This window comes from Lithobates pipiens, unplaced genomic scaffold (genome assembly GCF_037356315.1).
Source record: "Lithobates pipiens isolate NorthernLeopardFrog02 unplaced genomic scaffold, aLitPip1_a1.2 Scaffold_19, whole genome shotgun sequence".
Taxonomy (NCBI): domain Eukaryota; kingdom Metazoa; phylum Chordata; class Amphibia; order Anura; family Ranidae; genus Lithobates; species Lithobates pipiens.
In genome coordinates, this window is record NW_027507764.1 from 128,207,699 (window position 1) to 128,234,913 (window position 27,215).

Below are 27,215 nucleotides of genomic sequence, written 5' to 3' on the forward strand. Positions count from 1 at the left end.
GCTTAATCAAACGTGAAATATTTTCTGTCTTTGTTTTAACAGGAAACCATTGAAAACATCAGCAATGGAGGAACACAGCTTGTTTTTAATGGACGAATGTAGAACAATTTTGTATGATGCATAATGACCAGTTCAAATTATACAAGAAGAAGTGAGGAGTTGTAGAACAATGTTTCTAAATTATTCAACAATGTATCCATATATCTCAGCATATTGCCATCCACTAACTGCAACCTACAAGAAGCATTGGTGTATAATACAAAAAAAAAGACTTGTACCAAGGTTAAACATGTGTTCTTTCTGGAAATAGGAGACACTGAAATTATGCACAAAGCTATTATTAAGCATGCTACTTTGGAAAGCATAAGGCTTCTAGAGATATAGTTTGAATTTCTTTTACAGCAACACATTCACACACAGTACAGCAAGCTGAGTAAATTTGTGTTTCCTTAACATTCTGATCCAACCTCAAGAGAAAGTAAGATGTATGTATTAAGCTGTACCAGCATCATTCCAATTCTTAAATAATTTGACATGCCTTAAAAAGTGTGTAAAACCAACATTTCATATTCCTGATATGTGCCTGCTGTGCCATGTACTTGTATGCAAAAGGACCATGTTCTCTTTGTATTGCTTCCTTTGTGTGACATCCCTGGTGTTTCTGCCAGAACCTCTGCTTTCCTGTTCAACTGACCACACCAAGCAGAAGAACACATTGTGGTCAGCTCTCTAGCTGTGGGAACTGAGCCTGCTCTCCTCCCATGAAATGGCTTGTCTTGAACCCCCCTCCCCCTCACAGCCTTTTACACGGAAGATAAGTGTACTGTTGCTTCTCCTCTCCCAGCTCTTATGCAGCTGAGAACTGAGGGAATGTGCTCACTTGTGAAAAGGGGAAAAAAGGTATTTATATATATATATTTTTTTTATATCTATACACAAATATTTTGCCTTTCATTATTATTTTAAACTGAATGGGTTGTTTTAAAAGGTGATCATTTACAACCACTTTAAGGACAAATGGTACCTTTCCAGCAATATTCACTGTGTAGCCCCACCCAGAGGCTCACAGCCTTTGCCCAAAAAAGGTCCCTTCCAGGTCCTCCACTTACTACGCATGCATGTCTTGTTCTGGCCTGTAGCTATCCAAAGAAGTAATATCACTGCAGTGTCTTCATGGAAACCTGTAGGAATTTTAAAATGAACAATGTTGCGTCAGAAGAGGCCTGTGCACATGCTTCCGCTGAAAAATGTTGTATTTAGCAAACAATAACCAAATCTCTTATGATTGCGCTTTGGCTTGTTCCTTCCTGGCTCTCTTCATTTCTATAGAGGACAGTAGGGCTGTCCGTCATGCTTTACATCTACTAGGAAAGCAAGGAGAGTGGTAAGGGAAGCTGTAGCGTGAACATGAGAGATCTGGTTAGTGTTTTGCAGAATATTGTATCCAGGATTTTTGGCTCACCATGGTACAACCTGGAGTTACCTACATAATCATTCCAGTGTCAGTTTGATGTGATTATGCAGCAAATTCTAGATGTCTGCTCTTTATTGTACATCTATAGCTCCTATATAACAGCCTAAACGAGTACCAAATCCAGTTACTATGTGATGTACAAACCTAATGAAAAAATGATGTGCAAGCCTCATAAAGTAAATACAAAACTTCCTTTGCCGTCCCTGACTGAGCCAAATCTGCCTTCATGTATATCTCACAAGTTCCCTCTCCTAGAAATTGCAGTCTACTGTGGGAGGGTTTCACCAACGTAGTTTATGCTGCCAATCTAGAAAGTGGGGCACCATATACAGAGTGACAATTTGCAGCTGATAGCCACACCCATGCAACACTTTTTCATTCCACTATAGAGTAACCAGGCACAGCCTACATGGGAGTGGCAACTCTGCTTTGAATTCAAGAGCAGTGCTGTATCATTGCCACACCATAACAGGCAGCTGCATTAGGTGGACTTCAGTGGCAGGTTAACCAGTGGTTGGGGAAATTTGCAGGCAGCAGTGTTAATTTAGTTAATTTAGTAGTGCATGTTCAAACCTTAATACCATAAATAATAACATATTATTCGCATTTTCCTCCAGGAGGATATAATGAGTTTGGCAATTCTAGAGAAATGCTTAAACAGTGCATTATAATTTAACTAAAGTCATTCGATTTTAGTTGACTAAAATGTACTGGAGATTTTAGTCGACTAAAATGTACTAAAACCATTCATATATAATTAAATGCAGAACCAAACATATTTAGTGGGGGGCAGGGGCGTAACTATAGGGGTTGCAGCAGTCGCGACCGCAACCGGGCCCTGTGATGCAGGGGGCCCATGCAGCCCCCTCTACATATGGCTAGCAGCAGCATAGGCAGCTAGGGGTACCAGTGCACCATGCACACAGGTGGCTGGAGGTGGAGGGTGACTAGCAGAGCTCCATGCTCGACTATCGCACTGGCTACTCTTTAGTTGTGCATTCCCCGCATGATCTGTGTCCTCAGAGTACCCCTATCCTGCTCCATGCATTGCCGCTCAGTCCGATGTCTGTTCTCCCCAGCCAGAGTCCCGCCCCCCCCCCCCCCCGAGTCCGGCCCACACTGCACTGCATACTTCTCCCGGGTAAACAAACTTTAAGCACACAGATGCAGTGCAGCCCTATGAGAGCCAGCTCCTCGGAGGACACTGCAGGCTTGTCTGCCAGCCCCCCTCCTCCCCCGTCATACACAGATGATGAAAGGTCTTTCTGGGCGATATGCTGATCGTCCATCCAGCACACTGGATGGAGCCCAGGCCAGCATGGATGAGTGCGCGGCCTACAGCTTGGTCATGGTGAGTGAGAGGACCCCATCCCCCACACACCATTACATACCCCCTCCCTCTCCCCCTGGGGACAGGGACCCCTTCTTACGTGGGGACAGGGACCCCCACCTCCCCTGGGGACTGGGACCCCTTCTCACCTGGGGGCAGTAACTTCATCTGCCCTGGAGAAAAGGGCCTCATCTCTTCTGGGGACGGGGACCCCATCCTGCCTAGGGACAGTCCCCCAATGTGGCACCTAAAAATTAAAAAAAAAATATTTAAAAAAAACTACTGATACCAGTGGTGGAACTACAGGGCTCACAAAGGTCATACCTGTGACCACGCCCTGGAGTTCCACCGCCAGACTCGGAGGGAAGGGCCCTGGATGGGGTTCAGGGGGGCCCTTCATGGTTTCTTGCATCAGGGCCCTGAAGGTTCTAGTTACGCCACTGGTGGGGGGGATATACAGTAGACATGTGCACACTGAAATATTTTGTTTCGAAATTTCATTTTCGTCTGAAAAATACATTTATTTAGTTACTCCCGAAATTTGTTTTTATTTATTTAGTTTAGTTAAAAAATGCATTAGTCTGAAAATCTGAAATAATTAACGTCGAATCCGTCATTGAAGGCTTATGGTATCTGTTGAATGTTCTAAGATGATTTGACGGGCCAGCTAAACTGTACGACGTCGCAATCGTACATTTCCGGTTGAATGTTCCGCCTACAAGCTATAGTATTCTCATTCTCCCTATCCATGTTAGGGTACCACTTCAATTCATTTGTCACCAGGCTGTTTATAGGGCTCAGTTTCATTCTAATTTAGCAAAACTGAGCCTCCACCCATCCTGCTAGTGCTAGTGGACAGCACTTAATATCAACAGAAGGGGAGCCTGTTCTGTACAGCATAGGCCACAAAATCCATGACCTCCACAAGGATACAGGAATTGATTTGAAGATTAACACAGCAGTATGATTACCTCAGATATGAAAAAGCCACCATGTGTGTCTGCTGAGAACAAAGATTTAGCATGCTTATCTATCACTGATCTGAAAATTAAAGTGGAAGGTTGTTATTTAGATTGTGTAGGCAAATTAAGTTGCAGTCTCATGTTTATGGCCATTTTGGGCCCAAAACTATGCAAAATGAATATTATTAACAGATTGCAAAATACCAAAACAAATAAAATTCTACAAAAATGTTATTTGTAAAGGGTAAAAGTGTGGTGGTGTAGAAATGCATCGAATGTACTTAGTAGCTCAGTGTGGTCAGTTCAGGCAATTAAATGTAGGAAGGATGACTATGGTAGCCTGTGATTTACTGCTTGGTACAGTTAATTCAAGGCAATGAGTGTAAGTTGTGGTCCGCAGTTTTTATCATTTGAACTGATATGACATTTTGCTTTGCACTTGAGTATTATTTAACCACTTAATGCATTGCAAAAAAAACAGATCAAGCAAACTGTAATTTATCCTCTGTCAGTTTTTTCAAATAACTCCCGTTAACATGGCACCATTGTAGAAAAGGTTGGCATATCTAGGCAAGTAGAAGTAGCTCACAGATATATTTATGTGCACGCACACACCTTTTTCTACAATTTGATAGGCTGTAACATGGAACAAATATAATGAATATAAAGGCAAAATAATTTGAAAAAATCTACGAGAACCAGTGTAAAAATGACAAATAATGTATATATATGTACAATTTATGAATGAGGTATTGTATGTTTTATAAGTTATAATATTGCAGCTATAGATCAAATGTGTTTCTTGATCTGCTGGTTGAAACATTTTGTTAACAAAGCAATACTTAGAATTTAATGAATTTTATGGAGAGAAATAATAAACTAGACTTTAAATACTGTACATATAATGTGTTCTCCTTGCTGTCCTGCTTTTTAAACTCTTAGAAGGGCTACAAAATTAGATATAAGCTCCCACCTTACCTTACTCATTATTACCTGTCATTAAAAAATTGTATGGGTATATTTTTTTCTGTATGTCTGTCAGCTCAATCGGTGATTAGAGAGTCACAATACAAAGCAGTGAACTATACACGAGGACCGACTGCAAACATTACATTTATTCTCGCTGGAGATGCGATGTCTGAGGGGGGACATGATAGCAATCTACAGATACCTCAATGGGGATCCCAGCATAGGAAAAAATTCAGTCCCAGTGAGTGTAAGAGGACATGGGGCCACACATTGAGACTGGAGGAGAAGCTGTTTAACCTTAAATTGTGTAGGGGGTTCTTCACTGTCAGGGCAATAAGGATGTGGAACTCTCTCCACGTGGCTCCCTGGTGGTCGCGAGAAGTATGGATATTTTTAAAAGTCTCTTGGATGTATATCTTTAAAAAACACAACATACAGGGATATGGGAAATTATTATAGACACTGGCACAGGTACACCTACACAGGCTGAACTGGGTGGACTATTGTCTTTTTTCAGTCTTACCTACTATGTGACTTGTAACCATGTAAATAGAATATGTGCATAAAAGTCTACCAAACAAGTGGATACTGGCACAAAGCTACTGTCTACTTGGAAATTGAGCTCCAGTTGTGTGAATAACTGGTTGTTGTTTGCTAACAGTCTATTCTCTTCTTCTCTCTGAAACCCCAAAGGTAAGTATGTTGTAAGCAACTTGCATACCGGTGTGATCCTGTACACATGAGCGTTTATCGAACACTGATTATTTTTTTTCCTTTTGAGTGTTGTTAAGTATAGGGCTAAACTTGTTTGCAGTGTATAAACATATATCTACTGTTTCTATATATGACATCTTCTCGATGTAAATGGTTCGTAAGGACATGGCAGCCACTTTTTCGCCTTCACTGATACATTGGCTTACATGGCCAGGAATTCCCGACTCTTTGTTTACGTGGCCGTAACATCACTGCCTAAATATGGTCACTGGCCTTATGGGGGCAATGACATTAACAAAGATGTTATTTATATCTCCGCCTCTTCCTTATATAACCAATGACAGCTTGGGAACTGTCATATGGCTATTAGTATCATTGGGATTGAGCATGTGGGTACCATTGGGTTTTTAATTTCGGCGATTTGCCAGGCTGTGTGCATTGTGATTGAAAATTCATTTTCAAAGAAGGACTTTTTCTGGATTTTTTATTCTAATAAAGTGTCAACATGTCAACTGTTAAGATGTTGTTGTTTCTAGGTTAAATTTGTATTGTGAATGAGAAGGGGTACCCCTTTTCCATTCATGGGGGGGCAGTATCTGGGATACGCTTATTTTTAAAGGGGGATTCCAGATTCCAATAAGTCTGCTGCCCACAGAACTTCACAACCACAGGGCCAGGGAAGAGGCCCTTGTACTCATCAAAGGAACATAGAGGGTGTGATATGCACTTTTGGGGGGGGGGGGGCATTTTTTCCCATTCTTGTGGTACAATGTGCTACAGAAAAAGTGACATTTACAAAGAAACAATTATACAGTTTAAATTTTCAAATTGTTGGTAAATTACATTTCATTGCCATCTTCTTTACCCACTTCCCATCCGGCCTATAGCAAAATGACAGCTGGGAAGTGGTTCAGTTTGCCTGACTGGGCGTCATATGATGTCCAGCTGGTTAAGCCGTGATTGTGCGAGCAGCGCAGCGATTGTTGGCATGTTGTGTCAGTCTGACAAACCACATGACCGATCTTGGTAAAGAACATCTGATGGAGGCCCTTTACCATGTGATCAGCCATGTCCAATCACGGCTGATCACAATGTAAACAGGAAGAGCCGTTTATCGGCTTTTCCTCACTCGTGTCTGACAGACGGGAGTAGAGGAGAGCCAATTAGGTGCTCTCCTGACAGCGGGGGTCTGTGTTGATTGTTTATCAGTACAGCCCCTGCGGATGCCCGCCCATAACCACCAGCGATGCCACCAGGACCACAAGGGATGCCCACAAAGGAACCCCATCAGGTATGCCACCCTAGACCACCAGGAATATGCCAAACAGTGCCCAGCAAGCTGCCAATCAGTGCCCAGGAAGCTGCCAATCAGTGCCCATTAATAATGCCTGCCAGTGCCATCAGTGATGCCTATCAGTACAATCTATCAGTGACAGACATCAGTGCCCATCAGTGCCGCCTATCAGTGCCGCATATCAATGCCCAGCAGTGCCACCCATGAGTGCCCATCAGTGCAGCCTTTCAGTGCCCATCAGTGCTGCCTATCAGTGCCCATCAGTGCCACCTATCAATGCACATCAGTGCTGCGTATCAGTGCCACCCATCAGTGCCACCCATCAGTGCCCATCAGTGCTGCCTATCAGTACCCATCATCAGTGCCCATCAGTGCCACCTCATCAGTGCTATCTCATTGGTGCCACTTCATCTGTGCCACCTTATCAGTGCCCGTCAGTGCAGTTTATTAGTGCCCATTATTGAAGGAGTAAACAAAATGTTTTACAACATTTTATAAAAGAAACAAAGAAAAAAGTTTTTTTTTTACTTTTTTTATTGGTTTAGCAAAAAATAAAAACAACAGAGGTGATCAAATACCACCAAAAGAAAGCCCTATTTGTGGGAACAAAATTATAAAAATGTTGTTTGGGTACAGTGTTACATATCCGTGCAATTGTCATTTAAAAGGTGACAGCACTGAAAGCTGAAAATTGGCTTGGGCAGGAAGGGGGGTAAGTGCCTGATTTTGAAGTGGTTAAAAAAAAAAAAAAACACAGAGCACAGACCTTTCAAAGTTTCCTCAAATATTTTATACAAAGCCAGAAAGGAAATGTCTTTTGCAGAAATGTAAACCCATTTATCATAAATGTCAGTGCTCATGGCCAAATAGAATTTTAAAAAACCTATTGCACTGGTATATGTTCCTCAGGGCAGTGCCCACCTATCCCCATGCTGTTTTTTTGATAGGTTCAGCATCCAAACCCTGCTCAAACCAAACCTAGGCTACTTCAACTCATACCTAATTACCACACACTTCTGAGATTCATTAAAGGGGTTGTAAAGGCAGAAGGTTTTTTTTTATCTTAGTGCATTCTATACATTACGATAAAAAGCTTTCTGTGTGCAGCAGCCCCCCTCACCCCCCCCCCCCCCTAACACTTACCTGAGGTCCCCCTCTGTCCAGCGATGTCCACAAGTGTCTCAGACATCCGAGATTCTCCTTCCTGATTGGCTAAGACCCAGCAGCGGTGCCATTGGCTCCTGCTGCTGTTAATCAAATTCAGATAGCCAATCAGGAGAGAGAGGGGGCGGGGCCGGGTCAGGGCTCCATCTCTGAATGGACACGGGGAGCTGTGACTCAGCTTGGGTGCCCCCATAGCAAGCTGCTTGCTGTGTGGGGCACTGAACAGGAGTGAGGGGGCCAGGATCATAGAAGAGGGACCTGAGAAGAGAAGGATCTGGACTGCTCTGTGCAAATCCACTGCAACAGAGCAGGTAAGTATAACAGGTTTATTATTTTTACAGGAATAAAAAACAAGACTTCACAATCACTTTAGGCTATCCTGTGAGCTAGGATTGTTGTGTTATCACTTTTTGCACTGCCACACAAACCAGACACATGACTTAGTGTAGCTTGCCACCACCTGCAGTTTGCCAATTTACTGGTCTGCTAGGCAACCACACACACCCATCACTGACACTAATCTGCTTGCAGTTATCAGCCGACAGCCACACAATGCAATTTCATAGATATTACCAAGCCTATATCAAGAATACAGACACTGGTAGCACAGAGTGGCAGTCTCTCTACGAGTATGAATTCTAAGCTTAGTACACAGAAGGCATTTATTCATTTTACAATATGATATCCCTAGGTGAGCAGTGAATAGAAATATGTACAAAGGAAAAGTTACAAAAATAAAAGAAAGAAAAAAGGCATGCAGAGTTTTTCCTATATGTTATATAATAAAAGGGGGGAAAAAACTTTACTGTTTGGGCAGTATTGTTTTATCCTGATGGTAGGAGTCTTTGAACATATTCTCCCAGACAAATACAATGTTCATTTTCTCAGACTGTTTAATTTTCAGTATAGAGGTATGGCTGTGAGACAGACTTTAACTATCTTTTCAGATTCTAAATGGTGAATAGGGATGAGCTTCGTGTTCGAGTCGAACATACGTTCGAGTCGAACATCGGCTGTTCGTTATGGGCCGCTCGCACCAAATTCGTGTGGCGCTCACGGCCCACAATGCACTGCGATGGCGCAGTGCATTGCTGGCTCATGATTGGCCAAGCATGCACTGTGACCCCGCATGCTTGGCCAATCACAGTGCCGGCAGCGAGGAGAGCCATGATTGGCCACAGGCAGGATGCTTGTGGCCAATCATAGCTCAGGCTGTGTAGTACACGCCCCACACTATATAAGGCCGCCAGCGCGGCGGCCTAGTGTAGTGTGTTGGCGTCTGAAGCAGTTAGTGGGTGTTCTGTGTACCCTCAACAGAGTATACACCGATCGTTATCGGACGATTTTTCGATCTTGCTCTTCTGTAGTGGTTGTTGTCTGCATGCCCTGACCGCAGTATACACCGCTATATTCACCTATATAGCTAGCGATATATCTATCTTTTATAATAGAGCTTGCAGTCAGTGTTAGGAGCTTGTGCGTGCTGTCTGCGTGCTCTGTACCCAGTACACACCGCTATATCCACCTACATAGCTCTTCTCTATTTGAGCCATCTGCCATCTGCAGGAGTTATTGGAAGTTGTGTGTGCCTCCAGCACAGCACAGTATACATCTGTATTTACCCTTTATTGCTGGTGTTCTATAATAAAGTCATCTGCAGGAGTTAGTGGGTGTTGTGTGCCTCCAGCACAATATACACCTGTATCTACCCTTTATTGCTGTTCTCTAATAGAGCCATCTGCAGGGCTTAGTGGGTGTTGTGTGCCTCCAGTACAGTATACCCCTTTATCTACCCTTAATTGCTGGTGTTCTATAATAAAGGCATCTGCAGGAGTTAGTGGGTGTTGTGTGCCTCCAGCACAATATACACCTGTATCTACCCTTTATTGCTGTTCTCTAATAGAGCCATCTGCAGGGCTTAGTGGGTGTTGTGTGCCTCCAGTACAGTATACCCCTTTATCTACCCTTTATTGCTGGTGTTCTATAATAAAGGCATCTGCAGGAGTTAGTGGGTGTTGTGTGCCTCCAGCACAATATACACTACCCAATTGCTGTTTTACCCAACTCCCTTCAGGCCATTACCATGTCTGGAATGCCAGCAAGGAGAGGCAGACAGGCGCGAGCCGATAAAAGAGGGCAAGCAGGCTCTGTGTCTGGAGACAACAGTGCTGGTCGTGGACACGGTGCATCGTCATCATCAGCACGTGGCCATGGGACACGCTTGTCCTTCTTTTCGGCAGCTGGAGATGTTGAGCCGCAACATGCCAACGACTTGGTAGAGTGGATGACCAAGCCCTCTTCATCCTCCTCATCCTCTCTCACCCAGTCTCAGGGTACTAGCAAAGCAGTTGCCAACGCATCGTCTTCCCTCGTCTCAATGTCATCATCAGTGACTCCTTCCCTAGACCCACCACGTCCTCCTGAGGAGTCTCCTGAACTCTTTGAGCACAGTGTTGGGTACATGCTCCAGGAGGATGCCCAGTGATTTGTAGGCTCTGATGATGATACTCAGCTAGAGGAAGGCAGTAGCGTGAATGCAGAGAGAGGGGATGCTCAAGAAGGACAGCAATCTGGCAGTCATGTTCCACAAGCTGCAGCATACTGCCAGGTTTGCTACAGCGATGAAGAGGGAGGGGATGATGAGGGCACTGACTCCACGTGGGTGCCTGGTAGGAGAGAGGAGGAGGCACATGTCCAACGAGGCAGGATGCAGTCCGGGGGCCAGCTTAGGGGCAGCACACCGACTGAATCACACCGCAGAGCTCCGTCTGTGCAGGGCGCTGCCTCTGCGCGTTATTCTAAAAGTTCTTTGGTGTGGGCCTTTTTTGAGACGAGTGCATCAGATCGCACCGCTGCTATTTGCAACATATGTCTCAAGTGTATCTCGCGTGGCCAAAACATCAGCCGCTTGGGCACCACATGCTTGACCAGACATATGTTGACCTGCCATGCAGCTCGTTGGCAAGCGTACCTCAAAGACCCACACCAAAGAACAAAGCGGACCTCTCCTTGCTCCTCATCAGCTGGCATCTCCAACCGCACTAGACCTTCAGTCCTCTCTGAAACCTGCTCTGAGAGGAATGAAGGTGTAGAATTAGGTGTGTCACAGCCAAGTGCTTCCGGGCACTCTGCTAGCAGTACACCCACGTCTGATTATAGCAGGCAAATGTCCCTGCCCCAGCTGCTGGACCGGCGAAAGAAGTTCACTCCCAGCCATCCACATGCCCAGCGGTTGAATGCTAGCTTGGCTAAATTGCTAGCACTTCAACTGCTGCCTTTTCAGTTGGTAGACTCGGCCCCCTTCCGTGAGTTTGTACAATGTGCGGTTCCTCAGTGGCAGGTCCCCAAACGCCACTTTTTCTCACGGAAGGTGATTCCGGCTCTCTACCGGCATGTGGAAGGCAATGTCCTTGCCTCGCTGGACAGGGCGGTCAGCGGTAAGGTGCATATTACCGCTGACTCATGGTCCAGCAGGCATGGACAGGGACGTTACCTGTCTTTCATGGCCCATTGGGTCACTCTTCTGGCAGCTGGGAAGGATGCAAGGTGCAGTAGTGTTGGAGGTTGTTCCGCCACCACGCCTCCAAAATGCTACTATTGGTTGTGACACACCTCTCTCCTCCACCCCCTCCTCTTCTTCTTCCTCCATGGCCTCTTCCAGTGCTCTGTCCTCAGAACCAGCAGTGCTCCGTAGGCGTTCCAGGGGCTACGCAAGTACGCAGGCAAAACGATGCCATGCCGTGCTTGCGCTGGTTTGTTTGGGGTACAGGAGCCACACTGGGGCGGATGTTTTGTCAGCTCTGCAGGGGCAGGCCGAGAGGTGGTTGACGCCACGCCAGCTTAAGCCAGGAATGGTGGTTTGCGACAATGGCACCAACCTCCTCTCTGCCCTCTGACAGGGACAACTGACCCATGTGCCCTGTGTAGCTCATGTCCTTAACCTGGTGGTGCAGCGGTTCTTGAGCAGGTACCCGGGCTTACAGGATGTCCTGAAGCAGGCCAGGAAAGTCTGTGTGCATTTCCGCTGATCATTTAATGCCTGTGCTCAGCTGGCTGAGCTCCAAAAGGAGTTGAACCTGCCCAAGAACCGCCTTATATGTGACATGCCCACCAGGTGGAACTCAACGTTGGCCATGCTGCAGCGGCTGCACACGCAGCAGAGGGCCATCAATGAGTACCTGTGCGACTACGGCACCAGGACAGGGTCAGGGGAGCTTGGTTTTTTCTCACCACGCCAGTGGGGCATGATCAGGGATGCATGCACTGTCCTGTCACCGTTTGAGGAGGCCACAAGGATGGTGAGCAGTGACAGTGCATGCATCAGTGACACTGTACCTCTTGTCCACCTCTTGGAGCATACGCTGCGTGGAATAATGGACAGGGCACTTGAGGCAGAACAGAGGCAGGAAGAGGAGGAATTCCTTGCCTTTCAAGGCCCCCTTTATCCAGACAGTGTTCCTGCTGTGCCACCCATCACACAGGAAGAGGATGAGGAGGAGGAAGAGGAGGAGGAGGATGATTGTGTCAGCATGGTGGTGGAGGCTGACACTCAGCATCAGCAGCAGCAGCAGTCTTGTAGGGATGATTTACAGTCCCAAGAAACCCGTGGACTTGTACGTGGCTGGGAGGAGGTAGCTGTGGATCATGTTGTCCTTAGTGACCCAGAGGACTCCGGACCGAATGCCTCAGCTAACCTACGCTGCATGGCCTCCCTGATCCTGCAAAGCCTGCGGAAGGATCCTCATATTCTTCGGATCAAGGAGAGGGACCATTACTGGCTGGCCACTCTCCTTGATCCACGGTACAACGGTAAGGTTGCCGACCTTATCTTGCCATCGCAGAGGAAGCAGAGGATGAGACATCTCTGGGAGGCCTTGCAGAAAGGTCTGTGCAACGCGCTCCTAGAGACTGGGAAGTTACAAACTCCTGGTCCTGGACAACGTGTTGCTGAGGCATCGGTCAGAAGGAGTGGTGGAGAAGGTGGCCGTCTGACTGATGCTTTCAGACAATTTTTTAGTCCGCAGCCCCAAGGTAAGATCGGTTCCAGCAACCATCGCCAGCGTCTGATTTACATGGTGCAGGAATACCTAGGGGCAAGGTCAGACTTGGACAACTTTCCCACCGAAAATCCTCTGGCTTACTGGGTCTTGAGGATGGATCACTGGCCAGAGCTTGCACAGTATGCAATTGAGCTACTGGCCTGTCCTGCATCCAGCGTTCTTTCGGAACGCACCTTCAGTGCTGCTGGTGGCTTTGTTACCGATCACAGGGTGCGCCTGTCCACCGAATCAGTTGATCGACTGACCTTCATCAAGATGAATCAGTCTTGGATAACCCACAGCTACCAAGCACCTGAAGCTGATGTAACGGAATAATTTTTTTTGAAATATCACATCCCTTCAAGACTGCCTATGCTGATGCTGAGTGACTGTCCTGTTATGTTGATTGTCTATCCTCTTCCTCCTCCGCTGATATGTTGGAAGAACATTACTGGTTCTGGGTGATGCCATCAGCCCAATTTTTCTGCCCCTGTTTAACAGGGGCGTTTAATTACAATTTTTGATGCAATGCTTTGCAGCAGGGCTAATTCCTGCAATAAAACTAGAGTATATGGGAGAGGTTGCAGTGTGGTGGCACCAGCACCAGTGCCTAAGGCCCAATTTTTCTGCCCCTGTTTAACAGGGACATGTAATTACAATTCTTGATATAATATTTCACAGGAGGGCCCGTTCCTGTGCCCACCCAGAGTAACTGTGAGGACTTATAGTGTTGTGGCACCAGCACCACAACCACCAAAGGTCAATTTTTCTACCACTGTTCAACAATGGCATGTAATTACAATTCTTGATATAATCGTTCACAGCAGGATGCTCCAGCGCCCACCAAGAGTCACTTTGAGGGCTTACAATGTTGTGGCAAAACCAACACCTTGTTCCGCCATTTCTGCAGAGCATATAGGGCAGGCCCCTACTTTCAAACATCCAACTTACAAACATCTCCTACTTGCAAACGGAAGGAGACAACAGCAAGTGAGATGAAAAAAGATGGACGACAAAACAAATTATACAGGGGTGATAACCCTTCCCTATGTTTTCCAAAAAGCTTAAAAATAGTTTTTTTGACTGGAGCTACACTTTAAAAATGTACCAGTTGAAAATTACAAACAGATTCAACACATCAAACCTACACAGTCCCTGTCTTGTTTGCACCGCCTGTATACTGCTGTTCTGAGTATATAGGGCCTGGGGGCCACACGCATTTCCTTTTTTTAATATGGGTACGGGGTTCCCCTTAATATGCGTACAAGACCCAAAGGGGCTGGTAATGGGCAGGGAGGGCTACCCATGCCATTTTTCTCAATGATTTTCAACCATATTGCAGGAACCAGATATAACATTAAAACCGCAAGCAGTTTTAAATGATGTTATTTCCGTTTAATGTCATTTTGTGCAGGGACTGTTCTAAACAAGGGAAACACGTGGCACTTCACAGGCATACTACAGACACCCCCCAGGCACGATATTTAAAGGAATATTTCACTTTTTTTTCACTTTAATCGTCATTAAAATCAGTGCTCCCGCCAAAACGGCAATTTTTAAAAACATTTTAGGCATTGACCCATGTCCCCTGGGGCAGGAGCCAGGTCCCCAAATCCTTTTTAGGACAGTATCTTGCATATTAGCCGTTAAAATTAGCACTTTTAATTTCGAACGTTCGAGTCCCATAGACTTCAATGGGGTTCTAAAGTTCATACGAACTTGGGGTCCGTTCGAAAGTTCTGGTGCGAACCGAACCGGGGGGTGTTCGGCTCATCCCTAATGGTGAATATTTGTCCATGCTTACTGACAACCAGATTAATACTGCTGACCAATGATAAAATGATAACATATTTGTGATATTAAATTGCCTTTATAGTTTATTATGAAAATGTGTATTTTCAGGAGATATTTTTAGTTATTTTCTGAAGTTTACCCTGAAGTGATACTGTCAGCCATTTCAAACTTTTAAAAGTGCATGACCATAGTATAACATACTTTCCCCATTGCTGTAGCCACTACCCCTAAAACTGCTACGTCCCACTTGTACTTGACCCCCCAGAAAATGTGACCACACCAATCTGGAGTAAATAATAGCCATAGCAGCCAATTACCTTTATTATTAAATATTCAAATAAATTAACATCAATTAACATAACTGTATAAAACCTGTAATATCAGTTAACTCCTCCCATTGGTCTTTGCAGGAAAAAACCCACCACTCTAACCACCATATCCATTCCGGCACTGCGGTACCTTAAAACTAAAATAGGCCTCCAGCTGACCTGCTGGCTCAGAGACACAAATCACTGACCGCAGTGCACCCGGTAACCACCTTCCAGCTAGACCACCATTAGCTGGACCACCACCCACGGGCCCCATACCACCGATGGGTCCCAAACTCTTCCATATCTGGGGTTTACCTTCACCAGCAAAGACCAACACCACGCCACTGCCACGACATCCAGTGTTCTGTAAATGAAAATTATAAAGATTAATAACAACAACAAACCCCCCAAAGATCAGGGAGGGAGGGTGGGAAGCTTGCTCCTCGTGGCCAGAATGAGCTGGGGAGGAACCACTCCCCCCTGTAGCTGCCCTCTGCTCCGTCCTCTCAGCCTGGCTCCAATCCCCTCCTTTACCTAAACAAAACCCTCTCTATTCCCCACTGTTAACTCAGTCATACCCGCCCTGCGCTGAGTTATTTTATTTACTTGTCCAGTCTAAAAACAGGTACATTTGCTAAATAAAATATCTACTGCTGTGTGCCAACATGATCCGATCGGACTTAGTCCGATTGTTTGTAGAGAATTCCGATCGGACAAAGTACCACGCATGCTCAGATCAAATTACGAGAACAAAGCTATTGGCTACTAACCGCAACGTAGTCCCGTCATAACTAAATTACGTCATCACGTTACGAACGATCAGATTTTCCGACAACTTTGTCTGACCGTGTGTATGCAACACCAGTTTTGGACAAAATCCGATGGATTTTGTTGTCGGAATGTCCGATCGTGTGTACAAGGGCTAACCGTCCCAACTTCAGAGCTGAGCTAGCTCTGTCTCCAAAGTTCCAGTCCAGCCCTTGTGTCAAAAGACTGGAACCTAAAGGCAAATAAGGATAATCTGACTGGACTGGGGAATGAGAGGTGGGCATAGGGTAGCTCCTTGAAAGAAGGTTAAGCCAAAGTTAGCCAAAGTTAGGGAATTCAAACTCAAATCACAAAGGGAAATCCTAATTTATGCAATGCCCGCTGGGCTCCTTTAACACTCATCAGCATCACAGGATCCTCTGCTGTACAGGCATGTTTCTCTTCTTCTCTCCCCTTGGTGATGAATAGCCCAGGGAGAGAAAAGTGAGGACACTGAGATCTGTGATTAGCTTTTGCTGCAGCTGAAGATAAACCTGCCCCTAGTAATGGGGTAAGGAGGACATTCTATTGGCTGGGCAGGACAGGAGAGCTGTAATTGGCCACCAATAGGGACAGAACTCTGTGACCTATGAGGTGGACAGGAGACCCATAAAAGTATGTGCAATGAGCCAGAACTCACAGGAAGAGCAGGGTATCCAGTTAGTACAGTGTCTGCAGAGGTGCTGCCTGCTGCCAAGTAAGAGGGCTGAAGAGACTGCCTGGAGCCTGTGAACCTGTGTACAGGGCTGTAAGTTATCATTGTTGCTGCAATATAGTCTGTGAGCTGCTTGAGATGCTGCCAGTCAGAGCTGCAGTCCAATATCTTCTGCTGTGCCGAGAAACTGTTGCTGCTGTTGTTCTAGCCAAAAATACTATGTTCTTTGACCTGTACTAAGATGGCTGCAATGATGGGGACAGACTGCTGCTGGATGCCTGGGGAGAAGGCTAAGAACTGCTGTTAGAAGTTGTTTGCTGCAAGTCATGACTATGTGCTGCTGTTGCTGCCGCTGTTGCCTGGTGTTTAGGAAGAGGACTTGGAACCTGCAGCTGTGGAGAAAGAAAACCTTTGGTCCTGAGAAACACATGGCTGCTGGGCCAAGGCTGGTGTCAGGGCCTGAATTTGAACCTTGGACCTCTGCTGTGTCTGGCAATGACTTTGTTGCTGAGCCTCCTGGGTAGCTGAACAGTTCCCCCGCATAATTCCTTGAATGACTTGCCTTGAATCTTGTTTGTCTTGAACCTTTAACTCTTTGCTTCTCCTATAAACTTTCTGATTTAAGCCATGTCTCTGCACATCCTGTTTGCCAGATTAATGTGCTCCCTGACAACCATTATCTCGCTTTTTTCTATTTACAAACTTTTTTATTTGGAGTAAAATGGTGGTACCAATATCTTGCCGCTTTTGTCTCTCCTGCTGCCATCCATATCTTTTCTACCATTCGTTACCAACCTTGTTCCTCGACTACATTTCTGCTTAATCCCAACCTTCAACCATTCATTACTGACCTTTGGCTTGTTCCCTCACTGCACTTTTGTTTGATCCCTACCTGCTGTATTGTACCCTGGCTTTCTCACCTCCTGGTGGGGTGATCCTGGTACTAACATGCAGCAAACCCCATCTCCAACATCGGGAGCTCTGGTAAATACTGGTTATTTAGATCCGGCACCTCAGGCGAACCCATGTCATCAGCGAGGGTGACCTGCTTGTATATCTGTCCCACTTGTAGGTGAGTGCTGCTCCATTGCTACTGGCCTTTGAACATGACTCCAGATTGTCACAGCTGGAACGAGTATCCTGGATTATTCCCTAAGGCCACGTGTTAAAATCTCTGTGCTTTTGCTGGACTATGTTACTAACCATTTAGATCTGATTCCATGAGAGTCCATGGCTATTTGCTGATCCTTTGAGTGAAGATGACCTGGAGATGCTGCGGGACAACAACTTGAGAGGGAGGCCTTAGGAAAACCTTTCAATGTTCACTGGGTGACTGCATATCTGGTCACAGCCCTCTTGCCATTTGCTCTGCCTGTTTGCTGGGCCTTTGTAAATGCAAATACCATTAGAAGGGAGGGGAGAGTAATCCATCAGAGTATGAGCCCCAATGCGAACAGGACTGAGTTAGCATACCACTGGCCAGAGGAGTAGGAGTAGACAGGTGTTCTTGCTTGTAGTTAGGGCTTTTGTACAGAAGAAAGCCATCCTATTGCAGAGTGTATCATTGTGCTGTAAAATGACATTGCATTGGTTAAACCTAACCCTTTTTTAAATAAAGCTTATTGAAACTGTTCAAGTGTGTCGGTGTCATTCAGGTCCAGATAAGGGTGAGTCATCATGTGGAAATAAAATCTCAGCTACACATAGAGAAAATTGTTTTTAGTCAGTCCTCTTGATATATATATATATATATATATATATATATATATATATATATATATATATATATATATATCTATATATATATATATAGATAGATATATATATATATATATATATATATATATATATACAGACGTTTGAAAAGGAAATTGTTGTCGTTTAAGTATTCTCCTCCACATAATTGGGAAATGTGCTTGAGTAACTGACTATATATCTTACAGTCCATATAGACATACTGTATATGCAGGGTTGGATTTTGCATTAGACATTCAATTCTCATGCGTAGGCCTGGAAGTGTTTGTAAAGGCAGAAGGTTTTTTATCTTAGAAGATAAAAAGCCTTCTGTGTGCAACAGCCCCCTTCATACTTACCTGAGGTCCATCTACCTCCAGCAATGTTGTATGAGAGAATTGGCTGTCCGGGATTTCCCTCCTTATTGGCTGAGACAGCAGCGTGGCACCATTGGCTCCCACTTCTGTCAATCAAAGTCAGTGAGCCAATGAGGAGAGAAAGGGGATGGGGCCAGGCTGTGGCTCCATGTCTGATTGGAGCTGCAGCATGGCTCAGGTTCCCCCATAGCACGCCGCTTTCTGTGGGGGCACTCAACAGGAGGGATGAGCCAGGAGCACCAAAGAGGGACCCGAGAAGAGGAGCGCCTGGGCTGCTCTGTGCAAAACCACTGTGCTGAGCAGGTATAACATGTTTATTATTTGAAATGAAAAACTGGACATTAGTATCATTTTAAAAACATGGATTGAAGTACTGTATACCTGTTAATCAACAATCTAACCTTCATGAGTATTTATCCAGTGCAAGCACAGCAGTGTATTGTCCACGTAAAACCAACCAGTAGCTGCCAATAGTGTTCACTTTTACTGGAGTTAGGTCCAGTGGAAAACATAAATAACATAGGGCCCAATGCCATTTTTGGGCCCTTCAATCACATCCAGGACAAATACAAACACTGTGTATAGGTAGATACGGGTGAAGAATCGCCTTTGCAATGCCCTGAATTCTCTCATAGATCATAATATGCAACTGGTAGAGAACGAAGGAGGTACATGCCACCCATCACCACTTGGATATTACAAAGAAAGAGAATGGTTAGACCTTCATAATGGCTATCTGCCTCTCCTGACCTGCTTTATGAAATAAGCAGTACTTGGCTCTACATGACAGTGGAGAATGTCTCAGCACTTGTCTAACCCACATCTAGTATAAATGGACAAAAACATGCTAGAGGGCTTTTGGGCAGTTGTACAGTCTGCACATATGCTATGGCCGCCTCTGATTCATGATATATATTTATATGGTAAAAACCCAGATGTCCATCTAGGTGTTGGAAGTTGTTTGCGGTTATGCCACTGATACTCTTACACAATGGACACAGGGGGAAAGTTACTAAAACTGGAGAATGCAAAAAGTTTGAACAAGCTGAAGTTAGAAACTAATTGGCTTTAGTAAATTTCCTCCATAATGTTGTTCTCTTCTGTTTTATTTATTGTACTGGAAATTATCAAAAAAAAATGCTGGTTTGATTTATTTCTTAATTTATTTTTTACATCTATTCCCATCAATTACAATAGAGGCGCCACCATGCTAGTGAAATCCAATAATAACATTCTTAAAGTGTTATAAAACCACCACACTAAAATCAGTCTCAGAGGAGAAAAGATTTTTATAAGAGCTGAAATACTGAAACTAAATTATAGTGCCACATCCCTTTATATATATAGTATATTCAGAAAGTTTCAATGGGACTTTTTAAGCGCAAAAAAAAATGGAAATATGGAAAAATATAAATTTTAAAACATATAAATACATAGAATAGATATTTAAAAGAATACATCACAAAGTGCATAAAGATATTTGCAATGCTGATTAGTCTCTACATGTTTCGCCATACAAAATAGGGCTTATTCAGGAGAATTGTTTATATCAGCCGTTATACATATAATCACTAGAATGAGAAAGAGAAAAAAATCAAAAAAAAAATCAAAAAGATGAACACAGTATATATATTACAATTTATAGCCATGCAGAATACCGTATAGAGAAGAATTGGTCTTAGGAGCTGACCTGTATATTCAATGAAAAAATGATGATCCAAAAGTGAGGAGGTAAAAAAAAGTGAGTGGATAAAAAGCAAAATCAGTCTGTATATGCACTAACTCTTGATTGTTTATACTCACTGTGGAACCTAAGGGATTAACCCTGCGCATTGTGTAAAAAGGTTGCTTGATCCTGTCTAATCTGATCCTCCCCTTCTCCCACTGTCCTCAATCCATCACCTGATAAGCCTTTGGAGTCACTCTGCACATGCTCAGTATGGTGTGTATTTCTGGAGAGTTTTTTTTTTTTCTTGGGAAGGTGCATGTGATCGACACAGGGCCAATTAGCACTGTAAATAGATAGAAGACAATCTGCAACTCCATACATGCTTTTCAATAAGTCCAAAATTATTGTAACTCCATAAAACATAAATATGTACAGCAGAAGTTAAAGAGGAAGTAAAGTTCCTCTGCAAACTTTTACTTATAGGTAAGCCTAAAATAAGGCTTACCTATAGGTATTGAAAATATCTCCTAAACCTGTACGTTTAGGAGATATTTCCATTGCATGCAGCTAGTGACATCACACTGAAGGAATGGCCCATGTGTGCCGTTCCTTTCTGAGTCCGTGCCGTGAACGGCAGCTCCTGTACACATGCGCAGGAGTGACGTCATCGCAGCACAGGCAAATCACAGCGATGCATACTAGCTTATTATGCCTTTGTCTTGCCGGTTTTTTGTTTTTTTGAGAATTTTTTAAAGCCTTTTTAAACATTTTTTATAACCTCTTTAACCACTTCCCGCCCGGCCTATAGCAAAATGATGGTCGGGCGGTGGTTCAGTTATCCAGACTGGGCATCATATGACATCCTTCAGGATAACAGCCGCCATGTCCCCCGTGGGGGCGCGCATCACGCCGTTCGGTGGTGCGGTGTGTCAGTCTGACACACTGCTACACTGATCTAGGCTCTTTACTGACTGATGCTCTTTACCATGTGATCAGCCATGATCACGATGTAAACAGGAAAGGCCGTTGACCGGATTTTCCTCACTCGCGTCTGACAGATGCAAATAGAGGAGAGCCGATTGGCGGCTCTCCTGATGGGGGGGTCTGCGCTGATTGTTTACACACTGAACCACCAGGCAAGCTGCCAGGACCACCAGGGAAGCCCCCAACTTGTGGATGGCCAGGAACATCTCCCGTGGCCATCCACATGTGCCCAATGTGCCCAATCAATGCCCAATCCGTGCCAACCAGTGCCCACAAATGGGCACTGACTGGCACCATAGAGTAATGGATGAATTGAGTACTGCCCAGCAATGCCACCAATCAGTGCCACCCATCAGTGTCCATCAGTGCCACTTATCAGTGCCCATCCGTTCCCATCCGTGCCACCTATCAGGGCCACCCATAAGTACCCACCAGTGCAACCCATAAGTACCCATTAGTGCTTCCTACGAGAGCCCATCAGTGCTGCTTATGAGTGCCCACCAATGCCACCTATGAGTGCCCATCAGTTCCGCATACCAGTGCCACCTATCAGTGCCCATCGGTGCCACTTATCAGTGCCCATCAGTGCCACCTATCAGTGCCTATCATCAGTGCCCATCAGTGCCACCTCATCAGTGCTGCCTTATCAGTGCCCGACTGCCATCAGTGCAGCCATATCAGTGCCCATCATTGAAGAAGTAAACGTATTTCTTTTTAAAAAAATTAACAGAAACAAAGAAACATTTTTGGCCTTTTTTTATTTGTTCTGCAAAAAATAAAAGGTGCTCAAATACCATCAAAAGAAAGCTCTATTTGTGGGAACAAAATTATAAAAAATTAGTTTGGGTACAGTGTTGTATGACCACGCAATTGTCATTCAAATTGCAACAGCGCTGAAAGCTGAAAATTGGCTTGGGCGGGAAGATGTCTAAGTGCCTGGTATTGAAGTGGTTAATGTGTTTCAGCCATAATGGCCTTGTCCAGACAGAGGGTCAGGGATCCTGCAGCCTCATAGGGAATTCGGAGGACAATGAAAACTTCTTTAGCCAGACACTGATAAAAGTCACAAGACTGTTATATACTGCTGATGAGAAAAGGTATTTAGCAGTTTATATTTACTAAAATAATTGCATTTCCATGTTTTGTGTACGGTGGAAGACCAAATATAGTGAATACAGGGTCCTGGGATTAGTAACACTTTAAAGCAATAATGGGCCAAGATATAATCATGTTTTCATCTCACTGCCAGAAAAATATATCAGTCCATAAAATTATTCTAAACACTAAAAAAAGGTCTACATGTTTTGTATAAATTAATATAAATTCCAAAGCATGGTAGATTTCCAGTAAGCACAGTGTGACAGCTCTCTAGATAAGCACATCAGCGGTCTTAGCTGTGGGTCATGCAGGTAATTTATGTATCTCTATGTTTCATCTCTCCATGGGCCATTATGCTCTGATTTTTCGATGAAGAATAACTTGCTATTAAAATATATTTTTCTACAGTAATGTCTGACAGGTCACACTGCTATATCAATCACCATGGTAATATCTAAATGCAATAATTAATATTAAGGAAACACATTTTGTCTCTTTATTTCATGTAAGTAATAAAAATAATAAAAAAAAATGAGTAAACAATAAACTGACAGGAGAAATTGCTATGTGTTATTTCTTACACATGAGGTCATGCTGAAAGCGCAACTTAGGGATTTAGCTGGAGGAAGCCCCCAGGTGAATTAGATGAATGCTAGGATAAAAAGAGCTGTCCACACAGTAAGTTTATTGTTAACGGTTGCTGGGTACTGTATCCCTTGTATCAATATTGTTTTCCAAACCATAGACATCTAGTCTGTTGACATCTGACCCGAAAAAGTGTGATGGAGGAAAAACCTACTTTTCCATCTGCGGATCGGATCGGGTCCATCTTCATCCAATACCCCATAGCTCTGACAGGTCCATCCCTGCACAGTCTGCAGAGATGGACCTGTCATCTGCCTGCTCAGCGGGGATTGACGAAGTGATCCTCCGCTGAGCACCTTATCCCTTTAAACCCGAACACAGGTTCTGAGGCTAATTTAATGCAGATAGGGCACAAAGTGAGTTTAATTACCACCTTAATCATTAACAGAACCTGTGTAATTCATATGTGTTTGGATTTAATGGGATGAGGTGGCAACTCTGGGGGGGGGGACAACTTTCAGTGGAATCGCCCTGGTAATTCCAGCGGAAGTAGGAGCAGGTGCCTGCCAAATCTAGGCTCCTGCTCCCCCCTAAAAATATATTCCTTCAATATCGTTAGAGAAGGGGGGGACATTTTTAAAAGCAGAAATTTGCCTTTTGGGTTAAAGTATGCTTTAACTGTAAAGTGAATGCAGATATATGTCCTTATGACCCAGTGTCTTATTCCTGGACAGAATTTCTGAAAGGACTTGTGATCACATAAATCAGCATGTTAGAAAAAGCCTGAAGTATATTTGCTTATTTGGGTCTCTATGTTATTGCTTTCCAGAAGGAAATCATGAGCTTTGATTTGAATAACACAGGCCTATTGCAATAACCAATAGTGCAAATAATTCATACCTTGACCCATGTGGCTAGAGTAAACTGACTTTGCAGATAACACAAGGCTTTCCCAGCTGTTGCCATTGGAATAGGAACATAGACAGGAATAAAAAAAAACATAATGCAGGTTCTAACTCTTTATTACTCTATAAAAAAAAACTTTAGTTTTTGCTTTAGTCATAGGTATGAGCCATATGTCCTTGGGTTTGGTTTATGGTGGAGTTAGAGAACATGACTAAATTTCTCATGCTGAATCTGAACCCCATTGAAGTCAATGTTAGCCAAATGTTAAAAAACACCAATGGCCATTTTTAAGGCTAGTAGGTAAGGGTTTGTCAAGCAAAGGGTGCTGGGCACTACCATGGGGTACATGAACCAGTACAAAAAATAGTATTAAAAAATCTGTTTGGTGGAGAGGAACAATTTTAATAATTGCTTTACGTGAAACATTAAAAATGCAAAATATCTTTAAATAAAATACCTGTGAAGATAAATAAAAAATACTTTTTTAATAGTTTGTTATAAAATTTTGCAACTGGGTATTTTTTCTCCTTCACTGATGTGTGCTGATGGGCACTGGTAGGCAGCATGGGCTGATGGGCACTGATAGGCATCATTGCTGGGCACTGATAGGTTGCACTGATTAGACAGCATTGATAGGTACTGATAGGCTGCACTAATGGGCACTGATGAGGTGGAACTGATGGGCACTGATGAGGCTACACTGATAGGCGGGACTGATGGGCACTGATAGGTGGCACTGATGGGCACTGTTAGGCGGCACTGAAAGGTAACAATGATGAGGAGGCACTGATGGGCATCGGTTGGCAGCACTAATGAGCACTTATTGGCAGCACTGGTGAGCACAGATTGGCAGCAGTGGTGGGCGCTGATTGGCAGCACTGGTGCGCACTGTTGGGTCTGCGTTGAATATGAGTTTACATGTCCCTTTTACACAACCCGGTTATCGGCTCTCCTTACATTGTCAGCGTGAGGAAAGGATCGCCGATAACCAGCTTCTGTTAACATGGTGATCCGCTGTAACTGGACACAGTTGATTACATGGTAAAGAGCCGCTGATTGGCTCTTTACCTCAATTGGTGATCAGCAATGTCCGGAAGATGGGCAATCATGGGAGGAAATCATATGACTGCTTCCCAGAACTGGACAACTGCGATGTAGCCATCATTTGGCTATAGAGCGGTCTGCAAGTAGTTAAAGTCCAACTCCAGGCAAAATATTTTTTCAATTACTTGTTTTTTTTCTAGAGGTGAAGTTCATACTCACCTAATCCGCCAATCCTCCAGAAAATCGCGCTCCCCGGTCCAGAGGTGGACTTTTCAAGACCATCCATTTTTAAGACTGGTGGAGTGCGGGGGTGCTGGCTGGTCTTGTGCGGGTAGAATCGCAAGGTCAGGTAAGTATATCTCCAATGTCCTCTCCCACAGAATAAAACAAGCAGTTACCTGTATAGCCCCACTGCATTGAAAGAAAAATTGCCTGGAGTTCTGCTTCTATACTAACATGGATGGAGTTATGATGGGGTCTCTTTAGTCCCCTTTCACACAAAGATTGTCTTTCCATCCTTTTGTGATATCTGTGTCTATTCCTTGCTTAGCTCCATTTTTAAACCAGAGCTTTCAATGTATGGGTGACTGTATGTAAACTGATTTGTATCATGTGACAACACTGAAGAAATTACACTTTGCTACTGTAAAGTAGTGAGTGTTCAGCTTGTATAAGGCCGCGTACACACGCGGGGACTGTTCGCTCAACTTTGTCCGCTGAACAGTGTTTCGGCGGACAGTCCGCTCGTGTGTGGGCTTCAGCGGACAGTTTCAGCGGACAGTCTGACGAACAAAGTTTTTCGGAAATTCCGTAAAACTGTCCGCTGAAACTTGGTTTGAGCGGACAGTCCGCCCGTGTGTAGGCTTGTTTGTCAAACTAAGTCTCGCGCATGCTCAGAAAGAATTTACACGCCGAAGGTTGCATTGCAGTGTATAGGACGTCGTTTTCTAGTCCCGTCGTACGTGCCGTTCACGTCATCGCGCACGGTTTCAGCGGACTGTTCGTTCGTCGTGTGTGGGCAAGTCCGTCCATGCTAATTTTGAGCGGACTGTCCGCTGAAACTGTTTGACGAACAAAGTTGAGCGAACAGTCCCCGCGTGTGTACGCGGCCTAACAATTTAAATGTGTTGTCCCCTCAAAATAACTCAACACACTAAGTCATTAATGTCTAAACCGCTGGCAACAAAAGTGAGTACACCCCTAAGTGAAAATGTCCAAATTGGGCCCAAAGTGTCACTATTTTGTGTGGCCACCATTATTTTTCAGCACTGCCTTAACCCTCTTGGGGATGGAGTTCACCAGAGCTTCACAGGTTGCCACTGGAGTCCTCTTCCACTCCTCCATGACGACATCACGGAGCTGATGGATGTTAGAGACCTTGAGACCTTGTGTTCTTCCACATTCCATTTGAGGATGCTCCACAGATGCTCAATAGGATTTAGGTCTGAAGACATGCTAGGCCAGTCCATCACCTTTAACCTCCCTGGCGGTATGATTATTTCAGATTTTTGATGCTGAAAGTGGTACAATTATTTAGCATGGAAATTTGGCGTTTTATATTGTAGGCCTGTAATTCTTAGGAATAACTCACTTTAATCTGTCAAAACCAGAGTCTAGTAGACATCCTGGATATGATAAAGTTTGAAACACAAAATCATAAATTATAATATAATAAATAACTATAAATAATAACAAATAATAATAATACATTTTATTCAATAAATTTTAGTAAATAATATAATCAAATCAAAAACACTGACTTTTTTTGGGCCAAACAAGGGTGCAATATTACTAGTCATATTGCTTCAGTAAACATCCCGGGTATGGTCAATTTTGAAACATGGGACTGCACAAAGTCCGATATCACAATTAGGACAATAGAAGCTGGTTTCCTTTTGGATTTTCATGACACTGGAAGCAGTGTCATCATGCTTTGAGCAACAAACCACACACATCCTTGTGGGTGCTGACTTTTTTTGTCAGTTGGAGGGATGTGGTCCATGAAGTGACGACCAATCAGGTGTTCCGGGTTTACAACACCAGCAGTAGGGCGTCCACCTTTATTTACAGCCGTTGGTGTTTGGTGGTTCAGAAAGATCAGTTTGGCAACTTTCCAAATTCAGCATGAATCACAGGCCTGTTACTCTTTTTTTGTTATAGTGGAATGAAGGCATTCCACAAGCATCAAGGAGATGCCTGAAGATCTTCTTGTAATACTTTTTTTGTTGAGTTCTCATTGCTGGATAAAATGTCATTGCATGGTCGGCTCTGTCAACACTTCCCATGGTGTTGCTGTAGTCTATCA

At 44.1% G+C, this 27,215-nt stretch overlaps 1 protein-coding gene across 3 annotated transcripts in view; it reads left to right on the forward strand.

Moving 5' to 3' along the window:
* TMEM196 (transmembrane protein 196) overlaps nucleotides 1-5,910 on the forward strand; it is a 65,116-nt gene extending 59,206 nt beyond the window's left edge. For 2 of the 3 annotated variants that reach the window (XM_077491253.1, XM_077491254.1), the window contains exon 4: nucleotides 43-5,909. In XM_077491253.1, coding sequence (XP_077347379.1) covers nucleotides 43-102 — 60 coding nt within the window. In that variant the 3' untranslated portion in view covers nucleotides 103-5,909. Of the gene's footprint in view, nucleotides 1-42 lie in introns of all 3 variants that reach the window. The other variant, XM_077491255.1, reaches the window with a different exon arrangement.
* The last annotated feature ends 21,305 nt before the right edge of the window (nucleotides 5,911-27,215 follow it).